This window comes from Corvus cornix, chromosome 1, assembly GCF_000738735.6.
Source record: "Corvus cornix cornix isolate S_Up_H32 chromosome 1, ASM73873v5, whole genome shotgun sequence".
In the NCBI taxonomy this organism is placed as follows: Eukaryota; Metazoa; Chordata; class Aves; order Passeriformes; family Corvidae; genus Corvus; species Corvus cornix.
Window position 1 is genome coordinate 78,822,604 of NC_046332.1, and position 17,445 is coordinate 78,840,048.

General features: G+C 36.5%; 1 protein-coding gene across 1 annotated transcript in view; it reads left to right on the top strand.

Moving 5' to 3' along the window:
- The window catches only part of PCCA (propionyl-CoA carboxylase subunit alpha), a 274,195-nt gene that overhangs the window by 79,386 nt on the left and 177,364 nt on the right, over window positions 1–17,445 (top strand). Inside the window, exons 8-10 of the mRNA XM_039561855.1 lie at window positions 4,952–4,988; window positions 10,760–10,838; window positions 15,886–15,988. Coding sequence (XP_039417789.1) covers window positions 4,952–4,988; window positions 10,760–10,838; window positions 15,886–15,988 — 219 coding nt within the window. The remainder of the gene's footprint in view (window positions 1–4,951; window positions 4,989–10,759; window positions 10,839–15,885; window positions 15,989–17,445) is intronic.

Below are 17,445 nucleotides of genomic sequence, written 5' to 3' on the forward strand. Positions count from 1 at the left end.
AGACTAAGATAGGAAGGGCAAAGTATGATACCAGCTCTAATCAGAATAGCAACAAAGAAGTAGAGACTCTTTAGGATTTCTGCCATTCTGTGGGAGACCTATTTTAGTCACAGTTATGAAGCTTTCAAAATCTTTGAGGGCTCTTTTTCTTGAGAAATAAAAATTTTAAAGGTCTTGGCAAGGAGCTAAGTGTCTGCTTGATGCTTAAGGTGATTGGTGATTAGAGGTGGCTTCAACTTTAAAGTGGAGTCTAGTAAACCTGGAAGAAAAGTGCATTCATGCCTCTGACAATGCTAGAAATTAAGACAGATCTGTTGCATGTATTCTTTCTGGATCAATAGTTAAAGCAAGCAGAGTAACAACTTCTAGTGCTTCATTATTCAACTCAGGACTGCACTGAAAATCTTTGTTAGTAGAAGAGTTGTCTGTATCCTTGTTAAAAAGTGCTGCAGATACTTAGGTCCTTAATGAATAAAGGATATTTTTCCTATCTTGTTTATGTTGCTTAGCATTTACACATAGGAGACACTGTAGTTGCTCAGGTTTTGTAATAACACCTTGGAGAAGTTGCATGCAGAAATATTCTGAGTAGAAATTAAATTAGAAATTTAAAAGAAAGAAGCCCTTCAACAGTATACTTAAAGCTGGAAGGATTGAAGTGTGGGTAAACATAAAAGGTGGAAAAGCTCTTAGGTGAGAGAAGAAAGCAGGTTTCAGAAATAAAGCAAAAAGAATTTAGGAATCAGCTCTGGCTGCGAAAACTTGAAGATAGAAGAGGATACAATTATACAGCAAGCAAGGACATTAAAACAATGGTTTCTAGATTTGGCTGAAATAGGTTTTGAAGGTGCAAAAAATATGCTTAGCAAGATAGGTTTAAGCTTAATAATGGAATATTGTGCATTGTTATATAAAGGGATAACAAGCAAGTATTGTATACCACAGATGTACTGCGCTGTTGAGGATTGGTTAAAACAGTTGTCTGTAAATTTTAGAAGCATGCTAATTGGCTAAGAAGCTTTTAAGAATGCTCTGTAACCAGGAAGTCTCCGGATGCCTGTGATGGCGTGAACTTTGTACCATCTCTGTCTCAACTCTGTATGTGAGACTGATAATGGAATAAAATAATAAAAAGGCTCCTAGAACGCCTGTCCAGGCTCCTGGTCCTGTTTGTTGCTGAAAACGCCGACAAGGAGGATGCTTGGCCTAACAGACACAACTACCTATTCTTGTACTGGCAAATGCTCTAGCTAATATGAAACTGTGGAATGAGAGTGGAGAGGGCAGTTTCACAAAGAGTAATTTTCTTCTCATCCCTGGTTCAGTTTCTCAGTTGGCTGGGGCAAGGGTTATCCAGTCTGCACATGTAAGGAACCAGAGTCTTGTGCTGTTTGCTAGAGAGCCAACAAAAGCATTCAGAGATAATTAGTTTCAAAATGTGTAACTACAATTAGTTTTTTAAAACCTAATCGGGAGGGGTAGTGGTAAAAGATTTTAATCAAAAGAATTAGCATTAATCCATGTGAGCAATGGCTATACTAAAGTTAGGGCTGAGATGATGTATTGACTGTAAACAACTGAAGGGGAGTAAGTGACAAGAACAAAGTGGAGGCCGAGTAACGAGAATAAGGATGTGCTGTGGTGAAAAACTGGCAAAGGAATGGCAAGGGAAGAATGATTTTTGTATTGTTTCACGACATACAGCCAGTTTGGTTTTATGGCTGGTAGAACAGGGCTGGATGTAGACCCAGAAGAATAATGTCTGTGTCTACTTAATTTCACTGATGTCAGTAAACACATCAGAGGTCTTCAGCAAGGCTCTGAATTTACTGTAGTTATGTTTTGGGTACCTGTTTTAGCTGAATTCTTGCATTGGGGTATTGGCATTAGGATTGAATGATCACTGTTTTGCTGGAGAGGTTGTGAAGAGGCTGGATATGAACTGGAGGTTCTGCAAGGCTAACACTTTCAGCCATGAAAACTGTTATGTGGTTTTTCATAATTAATACAATGTTTCACAGTTCTAGGAGTCTCTTAAACAGCTTTATCCCGGCATTCCCCTACATCAAGACAGTTTTGTTTTTCTGTCTCCACCTGCTGGTACCTGGTTGAGAGAGAGGCATGTACATGAAATTAGGAGGTTAGGAATTCTTATGCTAAAGGAGTATTTAATGTCTCTTTAACTTAATGGAATCACCTATTTGTGAAAACACTATGACATAATTTTATAACTCTTAGGATTTTTATTAACTTCTACTATTACTTGAACTTTTTTATTTGTACAATAAAAGGTGGTGCTAAAATTATATATTTCTTTACAGTCTCCAGGTTATTTTGGGGAAATGGTAGTGTAGCTAATGTGCTTTTGGAGGAAACAGCAGTAAATCATTGAGGACTTTTGCTTTTAAAAAATAGTTTAAAATGCTTTTAGTACCAGTGTGGTTTTGTATAGTTTGCACATATGGACATGTGTGTTAGGCAGTATCATAGCATTCAGTTTTTGCTCCTCTTGTGCAAATATTGTGTATCTATCATAAGTTTTATGTACCAAAAAGCAAAAATAGCAGTCCTAACTTTTTCTGTTTACTCAAACTGCTTCTGTATTTATGTAATCAGCAAGTGAAATTCATGATATTTTAAATATACAGTCAACATACTTTCTTATGGACAAAGATCAAAAGACTTGCCAGAGATTTCAATATGTCAATTTCTTTCTTTTTTTTTTTTTTAATTTTTTTTTATTAGTTTTCCTCTTTAAAGCACAGCGAATTTTTGTTTTCTGGTTCAGAAATGCTCTTTGAAAGCGAAAATTTGAGTATGCGTTGATATTTTTTCCCCCCCTCGTATCTTAGAGTTTGGGTTCTAATATGTTAGAACTGTAAAAGAAACAGATGTTGAAACAGTGTAAATTAATAACTGTGCTGGCAGATGACTGAAGTCTTTTCAAGCCAGAACTAAGACAATTAGTGCTGCTGATACCAATCTGCTTGTTACCTAAAGTTGTTGTATGCATGTATAAAAATACAGTGGCAGTGAAAAGTTCCCCTGTAATGATTTGCAGCTTGTCTTCCTGTGGACTGTAGTGTATCAGTTAGCCACTTGTTTGCAGGTAACTAAGTGAAAAAAGATTACCCTGTTTGCTTCCCCCCCTTAATTCTATTTTGCAAATATATGGGTGAATTTGCAAGAGAAAAGAAATGTAAAAGTTTCCTTCTCGACTATAATCGTGGCTCTTCATCAGTCATCACTCTTCCTGCATTTTGTTCAAGAGGCTCTAATTGTCTGCATTTGGCAGGTTTAACACTTCCTGACAGAGAGGCTATTAAGGGGAAGTATTCTCGCATAACTGTCACAGGCAGGAACAAAGAACCTTCAAACTCAATGTGTGGAAACCACTAACATTCTTAAATGACCCTTTTCATGCATTTTATCCCTTTAAGCTAAAATTTGGAGGGTGCAGGGTCATGGAAAGCAGCAAGGTGTAATAAAACAGTAAACTCTTGAGGATTTTTTGGGGGGGAGCAGTGTGAGGGGCAGGGTTTTTTTTTGCTAGATTTATCTCTTGAGTTAAAAACAATTGTTATTTGGAAAAATCTCATTAACAGATGTGACTGGAGTAAAAAGACTTAAAACTGATGTTGCTTTCAGGACCGCTTTGAACTTAACAAGCACCGATTTGTGGAGCAGACTAGCTAATGAAAGGAAATTAAATTTTCTGACAACTTCCCCTGCCAGCCCCCTTATTCTTCATGGGGCTGTTACTAGGTACTGAAGACTTTTAAAGAGGATTTTGTTTTATTATCGGACATAAATGAACCAGGTATGAACATTTCTTATGTATTTTTTTTAAAGTTCTGACCTGGGTGCTTTTAAAATGGATTGCCTTGAAAGCTTTAAAAATATCAGGTTTCAGTTTAATGTTCATAAGTCAGCCCCCATAGTTTCAGACACAGTTAGCAGCTGGTGGTTTCCAGACATTAATACCTTCTATACAAATTTTTTAATGTATGTCATGGGATAGTATAAATATTAGCAAATTTGGATGGAATTTTCAAACTTAACCCGTACCACTGTAATTTAACCCTTTTTCTTTCTGATTTTGTATAATGGAAATGTACTGTTATCAGTAGAAATAACTAGAATTAACTAATGCAGGAGAAGCGATTTGATTATTGAAAAGTAAGCAATTCAAGTATTTTGGTTTTTTATTCTCTGAATTTCTCAGGATTTTTTTCTGTACCAGGCTGCAGTAGTATGACACAGCTACAGCAATAGGTGGCATCAACAAAAGGATTTTTATAGTTGTTGTATGCTAGTAATGTGTAACTCTTAAATGAAAACAATTACGGGAATCTTCTTCTTTCAGATATAGTTTAAAATGATGCATTTAAGGTTTATCTTGTCTTCAGAATACAGAACTTTCAAAACTGAAGTGCTTGTGTTCCTTCTTGAGTAAACAAAACCCATTTGTCTTTAAAGAAGTTCTGCAAGATTTTTTTTTTCCTGAACTTGAAATACTCCCAAACAATAGAGAATCAACTCCCCCTACTGACAGCAATCAGGAAAACACAAGGAATACCTGTGAGGACAGAAACAAGCTGGTAGTGGACAAACTTTAACGATCTGATTTATGGTCCATTATTGATTGTAAACTTCTAAATTCTAGCATTAAATTCCTACAACTGCAGAAAATCATTTTGCCATCCTGGTTGTGTTTCCTGTCAGCTGATTCCTCGTTGCTTTGAGTTTCCCAGTGCACTAATGATGAGGTAGAATTTACATTCCACTTATGGTATTAATTTTACATTCCTCTGGCTGAAAAGGGTCAGAAGGTTGTAAAATCAAACATTAAATGAATCGGAGGAGACAGTAGTGCAATATATGACTGCCCTCAGGACATAGTGCAATGGCTGATGGGATTAACGTTGGGTCTCATTTCCTGCTTTTACAGGATGCAGATGAAGCTGTCAGAATTGCAAGGGAAATTGGTAAGTTCTTAAATTAGCTATGGTGGGATTTGTGTGCCTCTCAGCAGACATGGCTGACTAAATTGAATGTGTAATAAGTAATCCCTATAGAACAAATAATGTTTTAATAGTTTTTAAGTTCCCTGTTGCCCATAGGGCTGGAAGAATCTAGGAATTAACGCCCTGTCTCTTAAATCATCACATTTGAGCTTTTCAAACGGGACTTTGCAGAACAAGTGCAGCCATGATTTGTGGAATGACTGTAATACGCAGTAATGAGTACCTCACTAAAGGGGTTGTCTGAAAGTATATCTGCAATTGGACATGACAGTCAGAAGCTAGGCATGGTACATTTCCCTTTATATGGAGACTGACACCGGTGATGTTATGATCTTCATTCTTCATCACTGTGTGGACTGTAGCTAGCTTGAATATGCTCCAGAGCACCAGCCTTCTGTGCTTACTGGAATAAAGTCACTATTCAGCTTCAGAATTATCTTGTAGAACGGTGAAAAGAGCAACCAGCAAATGAGTCTGGGACTCATTTTGATGAAGGTTAAGTGTAATGTGTGTTTAATGAGTTTTGGCTTTTATTTACTAAAGCTTGATATTAGTGAAAATACTAAACCACATGCTTGAAATTACGCATGTTTTTAAATGCTTTCTAGAAGAAGAATCTAATACAGTAAGATGTATTATTTTCCTTTAATTTTCCCTTTGAGACTGTAACCATGAGAAGCTGTTTAGGTTTATCACAGGTAGATAAACAGCTTTTCACCTGTGTCAAAAGCTATTGCTGTGCCTTTATGTGCCAGATAAAGCGGGACTTACACCTCTACAGATAACTTCTAAGCAGTGTAAGATCTTTCCTCTTTAAGTTGGGCCTTTTACCCTGCACTGGTTAACTGCCCTGAAACCCCTCCTAGGCTTGGCTGACTTGTAGGCTGACACAATTGAAGTCAGCATTTCTTTGGGTCAGGCTTTGTCCTTGTTGTGAAATCCAGTGATAACTGATCACTGTCATTACCAAAAGAAAGAGATTATTAATCAAACTGGAACAATCAGAGGAGAATGGTAAATAAAATTGGGTTTAGTCACATAGTGTTGTGACTTTATTTCAGTTCAGTTTCTCTTCAATAGTCTTTCTTGCTCTTGTGTTTTAAAGATTTCCTGCAAGTATTTTTTAAACAGTTTTGATGAGTATAAGTTAGAAGGCATACTAGAAGTATAGAAGGAAGGCTTTCTAGACACCCTTTAGAATACATTCTTTTTTAATTTTCCTCTGAGTTCTTCGGTGTTCTGTTGACTGGTTCCTGTCTTTGATATCAGTAGCACTTCAGAGGTCATTTTATCAAGGCAGTCTTAAATCTATGATAATAAAGTCAATTACAGACAGCTGGGTGGTGCTTTATTTAGATGGAAAATTCTTAAACTGTTTTGATACAAGAAGGGTTTGTACTATGATACCATGTAGTGAAAGAAAAACGTCCCTTCTAGCTTTTTCTCCCCTCATGTTTCAACAAGTTGATGAGTTGGGTTAAGCTTCTGTCTAATTGTAACCACTGACCAGAGTAAAATGTAGTGATTTTAATTTTGATTTAAGATTGAATGAAATTATAGTGTCTTGTATATATATATATATATAATGTATTTGTCCTTGTGTATAAAGCACTTGACATACAATGGAATACTTTCAGATTGTTTTCTGATTTCACTAATCCAGAGTTTCAGTCTTCTAAGAAGGCTCAAGAAATTATTAAAAAAATAACCATGGGTTAGCGCTTAAAACGCTAAAACTCTGTTTGATGCTCTCTTGCTGCCTGTGTTTTTTTCCTGCTTCTCCCTGCTGTGTTCTGGCCCAAGATCCTGTAGTAGTGGAGCATGGCACCTCAGGGTTGAGAAACAAGCCTTTACCTGTTTCAGTGCCTATTATCTATGGATACACATTTTCTAGGTGTGGGAAGGAAACCGTCTTTTTGCCCCTGATTTGAGAGATTTTCCTGAGTTGTCAGGAGAGAATGTGACACAGATACTAAGCTAAATCGGAAATTGGAAGAAGTTCAGGCACAAATTGCTGTATTGGCTCCTTTCTAGAGTCTCTCTTCTCTGCTGGTGTGGGCTATTTTGCTCTTGTGATCCTTTCTGTAGTGCTTAATTACATTGGCCCTTTTCCCATGCTGCTTTTAGGTCTGTGTGTAGAGTTGTACATTAAGAACTGTTGGCTTCTTGATTCTGAAGCATTGATGAAACTCCAGAAAGTTTGACTCCTCTATTTTAAAGGATTGAACAGCTATGAAGTGCAGTCAGTTAAAACTAAATGAAAGTCTGTACAAAACTGAAGAGGTGAAAAAGATGGTTTTTTGTCATGTTTCATTTGACATGGGTTTAGTTAGTGCTAGCTTTTAATAATGGATATTGAAAAGAATCTGATATCACCACATGCAATATTGTTCAAACTGGTATTGCACAATGTGTGCTGTGGTCTACTATCTGCAGCTTTATAAAAATGGTTAGATGACATCTAAAAGCCACGGTGGCAAAGTTCTGGGAGCTAACAGCTGTGGGACATCAGAAGTTTGTTTACTCCTTTTATCATTCAGATTCTCAGAATAGTAACTGTCCTGGAAACAAGCAGTCCTAACTTAATAGTACCTATTTAGCAGCAAAAGTAGGTGCGGTGATCTTCAAGTTTGACAGCTTTTTAGCTTCTTGCCTCCTAAGATCTTTAGACCCATCTTTAAGAGGCATCACGAGAATGTAAAACAAGAATAGGTTTTAATCTCATATGCAGTTTTAATTTCACATAAATTGGCATCTAATTTGAGGGAAGAATTGAAAACCTAATACCTACTCAAAAATTTGTCTGCTTTGTGAGTCTTTTCATTGCTGTTGTTGTGGGTACTTATAAATGGTGTTAGAAATTATTTGCATGCCTCTCCCTTCCCACAACTAATCCAACCAATCCACATGAACATACTTAAGCAATTTTGATTGCTGCTGAGTAGTATGAAAGTGGGGAGTGTTGATTAATGCATTCTGATCCCAGTATCCTATACCCAATATGCGTGCAAAACTTAAATTTTACAAAACCTTTCTTTCAGTGTTTGCTATTGGCTAAAGAGCTGCTCTAAAGTTTAGTTCAGTGCCACCAAGAGCAAGGAGTGTGTAACCTCATATTTGAGCAAAAGCTCCAGTACCCTTATTTTCAGGGGACTGGCTAATTTACGTGCTAACATGTAGAAGTCTGTTGCAATTTTTACTTCTCAACATGAGAAGTTGCATGCATTTTTTCAAAACAGGCCTTACTTTAAAAAAACCCCAACTTTATTTTAATTATATAGTGGCTCTTGGGAGTCTTTAACTGCCTTGCCTACAAGCGTGGTTGACGTATAATCGCTGTACATAAAAGGTGGGAGGGAGGGGAAGCAACGTGGTCCCGTACTTGATGAATGATACTGGTAGCCCATGTATACTCTCTGATAATTTAATCATGTGAATTGTCATATATGAATTACATTTTGGAGCATATAAAGACTCACTGAGGCTCACTTTCAGCACACCTGTTTTGCTTTTGAAACTAAAGAACAGTAAATTAGGACTAGACTCTGCTTACAGAATTAAAATCAGCAAACCATTCAAGAGACTGATATTGTTAGACTGAAATTGGTAGCACAATTGATGATGATTTTTTCAAGTATAGGTAACACTGAATAAGATAGATTAGGTGATGGAAATTGCCATAATAAGGTTGAAAACAATGTTTGTTTCAAAATTTCAGTCTTTCAGCTATTTGGGTTGGACAGGGTCTCCAGATGGGGATAGTATTGCTAGAGATTTGCTAGTGTTATCCAGTAAAATCTCATTTCTTGCATAAAAGTTATACAAGATGTGCTTTTTCCTTTATTTCAAGATATCCAGTGGCTTGTGTAGGAGCCTGGTAGCTGCCAGGGATCTGGAAATGCAGCTACAGCATCAATAAAATGCTCCTGTGTAGATATTGCATATACTGAATTTCATGAAAACTGGCTGAACTTCACTGTTGCTGCACGTAATCTAGAGTTATTTTGCCTTTAACCTCTGAGATTGTAGAGGCCTGGATCAAACTCATTGTTACTTGACTTATCCTGTACCCCTCTATGGGTAGTATCAGGTATTTCATAAGAAAATCTAAGAGAGACTCTAGAAAGGTTATTTGCATGGCTCTGTTTGGTCTTAACCTCATACGTTGTAACCAGAGACTGCTTTAGACTCCAAGGCATGAAGATTTATAGCCTTTTGGTAATGCATGCCTATAGGAGCTTGGTTTGTGCTCTACATATGCTTAACTATTACCTCTCTACAGCTTTCAGCCATGTGAATGCTTTACAGCCTGGGGTTTCACAGTCTAATAATGTGTTAAGTTGGAAACTATTTTATTGATTTTTTTTTCTTTGTTAATTTAAAGTTCTCTTGTATTGTTGCTCCTTTCCTGCCTTCCAATCAACACTACTGTTTCTTATGCTTGTCTCATGCCTTTTTTTCGGTATCTATTTCAGACTTTTTAATTAAAAAAAAGGTTTTCTAGATCTTCCTGGTTTTAATTATCTTCTCCTGAACCTCCTTTCAGTTAGATCACTATGAAGGAGAGGTGGGCATATTGTATTGCTGCCACTTGACAGAGCAAGGGTAGATCTACATTCCAGAAAGAAACTGTAAATACCAGTAACACATATGACAGTAGACTGGACCACTTCTAGGAACCATATTCAAATGTCTCTTTCTGTCCCCAGATCAAAGCCTTTTATAGAATGTTTCTTCAATTCTCAAGGACTGATAGACTCTTCTTGCCAGACAATATCAACTGGTCTGATATTTGCCTTAATGTTGTGATTTTCATTAAACATACTGGAGACCAAAGGCATGAAGAATTTTCTGGTATCCTAGAAATGTCAAAAGCATTTTAATCAGATCCTCAATTTTTAGTTTTCTACATGTTCGTGTAGAGAAAGGTGAAGTTCTCTGGTATGAAGAAATTGTTGCAGGAAGTTGCTTTGAATGAAAAGATTGAATTAAAAGAGAAACAATCATTACTAAATCTTCATTTAAACGGTGTACTTTGTTACTGTAATTTTCTAACTTTCAGAAAATGAAGGTCCTGCCTTATATCTGTATTATAGTATCTTGTTCTACAAGTAAGATATTGCCGGTTATGTACAATGCTGTCAGATTTATACTGCTTGTTTTTTCTTACTACTTGTCAGTTTGGGGAGGATACTTTTTTTATTGTAAAAAAAAAAGCAATCTCTTTTCTGATACTATTACATAATGTCTAAGAAGCACAGGTCTTGAGCTGCTCTGTTACTTATAATGTACTGCACTAGAAGTGTTGATAAGATACATATTTGTTTACTCAGTCTTTAGACTTAATTTATTATCTACTCATTTTTGCTATTAATTAAAAAAAAAATTATTTAAGCAGCAACAAAGGAAAAAAATTTTGTTCCTAAAGAAATGTGAGCTGAAAAGGTCAAATGCCTTATTCATAAATCACTTCATTATTTGGGAATAATTCATTCAGTGTTTTTTTTAGTATAAATGAATTGGAGAAGACAGCCTTTCTTGGCTGTAGAAATTACTGCACTGACAGCTAAGTTTTGAAAAGAAAAAATTCTCCTCTGTTCTCCCTGCAAACAAAGTGTTTTAATAAACGAAGTTATTGTCTACTGGCTTTATTGGACATGTGGTCAGTTGTCATGTGCCTCTGACCAACTGAACAAAGTTTGAACTTCTGTCTAATTGTTCCCTGCTGTTAGGCTACCCTGTCATGATCAAGGCCTCAGCAGGTGGTGGTGGGAAAGGCATGAGAATCGCTTGGGATGATGAAGAGACCAGGTGAGATGCTGTCCAAAAGCTTGCCTTGATGAATGCTGCAGTTACTGAAGTCCCATTAAGCCATTTTGAGCTGACAGTTGAGCAGATATGAAATGTTAGATGGAGAAATTGGATATTATTTGGTTTTATCCTTTTAGTAGAGTGAGCAATATACTTTGGAAGTTTGCGTGTGCCTATTTCTAATTATTTCTTGCACAAACCTTACAGAACATCATCCATTAATTTAAGTAAAAAACCAACACTTACGTCTGCTGTTAGTCCAATGTTAGACTGTAAATTTAGAGTGTAAATAACATTTTGCTGTATGCCTTTCAGAATGCTGATTTACTAATTCTCTGTATTAGGTAGAATATTTATTGGCCCTGATTCACAAACATTAATGCATGCCATTAGTTCTGTTAAAGTTGATGAGACTGATGATTCATACGTGGAAACACATACGGTGTTACCAGAATGTGCGCTAATAATTGCATCCTTCTGTGTTTAAAGTATTTGTATCAGCAAACTATTGTACTTTTGTCTGTTTTCAAACAACATGTGTTTCAACACACAGATGTTTTTATGTCTTACTCGTTGTCAGAATCCTGAACATTTCATGATGCTTTGTTGTTGACTCAGAATTTTACAGTCCATTCTCTGCTGATATTCTGGCAGCGAGGAGCCTGATTTCAACTCCATGTGCTGCTGATCTTACAGAAAAACGTATTTTCTGATTTTTCAAAGACTTGTAATGAAAAGCCTATTTGATCCAAAATAACATGAATGTTTTCCTTTCTGCACAGAGAGAGCAGCACAATTGCTGGAGTCAACTCAAAGTACAACTGAAATTTTCATTAGTTTAATTTAGTCACCTGCATGACTTCCTTGTCGTTTTTCTGTCCCCTATTAAATTTTTGTTTGTCAAAACCTAAAAGCTGGATGAAAGAACAGTGAATGTCTAGCAGTTAAATTTTAGATTTAAAGAAAACATGGTGGGTTTATTTGTACCTTGCTCTCTCTAGTCCATTTGTATTCAAATCCAAATAGGAAAATAATGTTTTGTGCATTAGAATGAAGATCTAGAATAACCTTCTTTCTTAAAAGGATACTTTGTTGCTACTGCTTTAGAATCCAAAATTACTGCCTTGATCTTGTTCAGGCAGCAGTTGCATCTGTTGGACTTGAAAGGAAGGCATTCATTTCTTGTTTAGCTCAGAAAGGAGCAAAGGAGCTTGATTAAAGTAACTGTTTTAAATGAAAAGTGGATCTAAAATCATAATTGCTGACTTAACTTGGAGAAAGGCTGTGGTTATGGTTTAGAAAGTCACCTGGTAGAGCTGATTGGTACCAGTAGAAGCTAGCTAGGGATAGTCTTTTATGTACATTTGCATATCAATAAATTAATTTAGTGATATTACTTTGACTCAGTCCTATTTAATGATAATTTGAGCTGCTTGCCTTGTTTATGGAAAGCTTTTGAATGATAGAATATCCTGAATTGGATGGGAAGGACAAGGATCATCGAGCCCAGTTCAATTCTGAAGTATCATTCAGGTCCTCATTATTTGGAGTTATGGTTAGTAACTGTGGTTAGTTATGCAAGCCTTGTCCTTATACTGTAATGTTAAATCTAAAAGGTGCTAAGAGGACTGTGCTGGCACCTCTGAAAAGGAATTAAATTCAGGACTCTATCATTTCCAAAGAACAGATTGAAACTTTCTGGCAGAGGTTATGATGGATCTTTGCACGTAAAGGCACTTACTGGCTTGTAGGTTCAGTATCGGAGGTCATTGTACAGGAGCTATTGGCCCATGTTTTAAACTCTGAACGTGTATGTAGAAATTAGTTTCTTTAGCTAGTAGCTTCAGCTGCAGGCATGATAACCTCCAAGCTGGGAATTTGTACTAAATTATTTTTTAAGATTTACCTTTGAAAAATTTGGAGTTTTGTGTTAGTGATTTCTCCCTATTGTCGCTTCTTCTGTAACTTTTCCTAGATATTGAAGTCTTGCTTCTGGGTATCTGTTTTGAAAATTTTTACCAAGGCAGCTTCCAGCAACAGATATTTAGAGAGATGAAAGATTTTGTCTTTTAACCTATAGTAACAGGAAAATGTAAATTGTCCTGTTTCTGAAATTCTTTCTTGGTGCTAAGGCCAATTTTATGAACATAAATCAAACATCTGTTCTCAGATTCCAAGAACCCCTTATAATTTCTTTTCTGTGGTCTTGTGGTGCCATGCTGTGTTTATTTCTGCTGTTCCACAGTTGTTGCTCTTCACTGGAATGGTGCAGCAGGATATGTGGGGACTACTACTAGTAAATGTGTTTTTGTAGTCTGAAATAGTAATTTTCTGCAGTTTCCTGCCTGTCTTTAGAAGCATTGATTGAAATTACTTTTTTTCCCCTGATGCTGTAATCTTCCAATGGCTCTGAAGGAATGAGCAGTGGGACTTGAAGAAGTTAATAGGGAATAATAAGTAGCAAATCATTCTGAGTCCTCCACCTCCGAAAACAAAGGAAATATGAAGTGTGCAGTATAAGAGGACAATAAAAAACTCAATAGCATTACCTATGACAAGCCTGTGCACTGAGTTTTATTATTTTACCGAAGCATTGCACTTGGCCTTTCAAACTACTGTGCAAAAATGGGAGTGTATGGGCTTGACATCTTTGGTCTGTCCTGCACAGGTATGTGCTATTCAAGCGAGGGGAAGGAATCTCATTGGATGAGTGAAGAACAGTGTTTCCTAAACCCATATTTTTTAAAAAACCCACATATTCACATGCCATCTACATATGTAAACATACATAAATGCTGTGACTAGATAATTTTAGGATTTTTTTTTAAATTTGGAGTTAAGCTTGAAGCAATGGATATTGGTTTTTGTGTGCAAAATCAACAACATTTGAGTATCTATTGGCTACTTGTTAGGGCTTTAGAGGGCTTCTACTATACTAATGATTATCAAACATCTACTTTTTAACTAGATGGCCCTTCTAATGCTGGCCTTGACGAGAAAAAACATTTTATTTTACTATTTCCTGATACTGAAAACTGAAATTCTACATAATGAGTACAGTCTTTTGTTAATGTCTGACTGCCTTGAAAGAAAATTGTTTTAATTAAAGCAGCACTGCTGATCTCAGAGCTGGAGGCAGAAAGTTGGCATGGCTGTTTCACTTCAGACAACCACAGGAAGGCTTGTGGCAACATCAGTAATGCTTTTGTACAACTTAAACTTCAGCGTGAGTAAATGTACTGTAGGGATAGAGGGGAACCTTAGAGAGATCCTGTTTTTCCTCTTTGTAGTTGTGCATGTTTGAAGGGATCTCGAGACAGCATCTCGTCCGTCCAGCTTCATCCTCTGAATAACATCAACACTCAGTTTAAAGGTGGTTGCTTAGAACTTTGCCTGATTGGGTCTTGCATTGAGATTACAGAGCCTCCCTAAAAAGCCTGCTCTGCTTTTTCATTCTTGCCAGCAATTTTTTTCCTCACAGCCAGTTGGAAGTAATTTTTATCACTGGACAATTTCAACCGCACAGATTTGTAAGATAAAACAAGTTCAGAATATCTGAGATAGTCGTTCCTAATTTAAAAAGGTTTACAGATGTATGGAGGAGATGATTAGGCACCTGTCTTTTTTTAACAAGTATTGCAGTTTAGATTTCTAAAGTGCAATAGCACACATCCTTCGGTGAAAGAAAAAGTCAGTTGTGAATAATTGTGCATAAAACTGTGACACAAAAATGTTTACAAAGCAAAACAGAGCCTTTGATGTAGGAGTTAAAATAGCTGTAAATCTGTTTCAATAAGAAACACTGTGTATGGCTGTTTGTTACAGCACTTTTTTTTTTTGACAGATCAGGTAGTGCACAGAATCGCTAATTTTGATGTCCCTTTTTTCTCTTAACTAGGTAATTAAATATATTGAAGTTAAATATGAACTTAGGAAAGTTGTACATTAAGTATAATGTCTCAAAATTACAACATGTATTATCCCGTAATGTTGAAAGAAGGTGAAGATACACTTCTAAATACACACTTTTCTCTACTGTAAATTTACCTATCTTGTGAGTCTATGGTCTGGGTTAACTACATCCAAGAGGTGGAAAGCATGAAAACTTCAACTCAGTTGTGCTGTAGTTCTTATTCTGGGCACAAATGTCGGGGATGCTGTGTTTCAGTAGTCAGTCACACAGACATTTGACCAAGCTTTTCATATGTATCAACATGAATGGGACTAATATACCGCTTACAGAGCCTGTAGAAAATCTCAGTGAAGCCTTTGGGTCTCTGCATTATGCTCTATCTCACCCTGAGAAAGCTGTTCGTGGAGCTGTCAGAGGTTTTGAGCCAAGGAGTATTCTTTCTGCTATTTAGAGAAAAAAAAGTTAATAAATAAAGTATCTTTATTTTGTTTAACTATGTATGTAAAAGAAGAAACAGAGGGAAGCATACAGAATGCTGCATATAACACTCACTTATGCTTTAAGGCAGGGAAAATCTGCTAATACATCTGTTGTGTTCTGTGAAGTCAAGTACTGCACCTTTAGGTTGTGTTCAGTGGTGGAATTTTCTATATTACATTTGCAGTTCTTTAATGCACAACTAACCAACCTCTGCTGTTCTTGAGTATTGAGGGCAGTGTGCTGTAGGTAATGGTGAGCTTCACCTTTACTTCTGTATAACAAGTACTTTGTGATTACTGGGTCTTAAAATTCTATTACTTTATTACTTTTGCAGAAGAAAATGCCAACAAAGAAAATGAATAAAAATTGTAAATGTTCAGGCTTTTTAAACACACTGAAATTTTTTGTGCTTTGAGAATGGTTTGGTTTGACCTTTTTTTTTTTTTTTTTTTTTTTTGTCTTTGTAAGAAAAGCATGAAAAAAGGGATACCCATTACAGAATCAAATGCAAATGTTATAACTTGGTTTTCGGATATGTGTGTTGATTAGTGAAGATTGACTGTTTACTGAAATGAGTAAGTGTTCTTTCTTGTATGCTTCAGGACTTAACTTTTAAAATACAGGTGATTATTATTTTTGTTTTCATTATTTAAGGGAAGGTTTTAGGTTTTCATCTCAAGAAGCTGCTTCAAGTTTTGGTGATGATCGCTTACTGATAGAGAAGTTCATTGATAACCCTCGTCACATAGAAATCCAGGTTTGTACTATTACTACTATTGCTACTATTAAGTACTGTGTATTTATTTAATGAGGTTTTAACTCATAAATAAATCAAAGTTCATGATGTTTCAAACACTCCACTAAAAAAGGCCTAGAGTCTTGTGTTTTCCGGTGTCTTGGGTCATTGCTCAAGCTACATGGCTATCATGTACAATACAGCCTTCCTGTTTTTATTCTCTAGCCTTTCTTTAGCAGGAAGACTGAGCTGTGCTCAGTTTGTTGGGGGAGAAAAAAAATGTTATAGGCATCTGTTCTGAAGGCTGGAGATTTGAACTCTGGATCCTGTTGGAGTGCTTGAATGCAGCAGAGAATGAAGGAGTTCAAGAACTGCCATGCTTAACAATTTCTTGCAAGGTCTAGGTGTTTTTTTCAGTATTTTGGAATTCTGCTCTGAAGTATCTAATTCTCCTTGGGAATTCAGGAGGATTTGTGTCCCATTTTGGGCAGTTTGTGGTTCAAAATCAGTTGTATTCTCTTTAACTTCTGCATTATTACCATTTCTATCATTTATTGGATTTAGAGTTAAGTCAGGTCAGCTAATGCAGACCAAAAGTTGTTTCTTTTAGGCACTCACTCCCAAAATGATGATTTAAAAATTTGTGATGTTTGATCTTACGTAGGTAACTGAATTGTGTTTGTCAATAGCCTTGAGGTATTTCCTGACAAGAAATCTATACAGAGCATATTCATTTCCTCAACAGAAATTTCACTTTTTACACAGAAATTTAATTTTTTTGTCCAAAATCTAAACCCTTTCTGCGTTGTGACATGTGGTTGTTGGATTTTTTTTTTAGATAGTGAGAGCCTGAAGTATCTCAGTAACTAAGTGAAACAACAACAGTAAATTTGATAGTATGAAATGATTTATAAGAGAGAAATATTTAACATTTTTCACTCTGCCAGATGTGTGCCCCAGCCTGGTGCTTCCTATGGGGCTAACTTGCATATCATAGAATCCTAGAATGATTTGGGCTGGAAGGGATTGTGAAAAGCCATCTAGTCCAACCCTCTGCAATGAGCAGGGACATCTTCAACTAGATCAGGCTGCTCAGAGCCTTGTCCATCCCGATCTTGAATGTTTCCAGGGATGGGGCATCCATCATCTCTCTAGGCAACCTGTTCTATTGTTTCACCACTCTCAAAAAGAAATATTTCTCCCTTATATCTAGTCTAAATCTATTATTTTGTAGTTTAAAGCCATTACCCCTTTTCCAGTCATTATAGGCCCTGCTAAAAAGTTTGTCTGCATCTTTCTTATCAGCCCCCCTCTAAGTACTGAAAAGCTGCAATTAGGTATCCCCAGAGCCTTCTTTTTCCCAGGCTGAACTACCCCGACTCTCTTAGCCTTTCCTCACAGGAGAGGTGTTCAGTCCCTCTGATCATTTTTGCGGCTCTACTCTGGACCTGTTCCAACAGGCCTATGTCTTTCCTGTG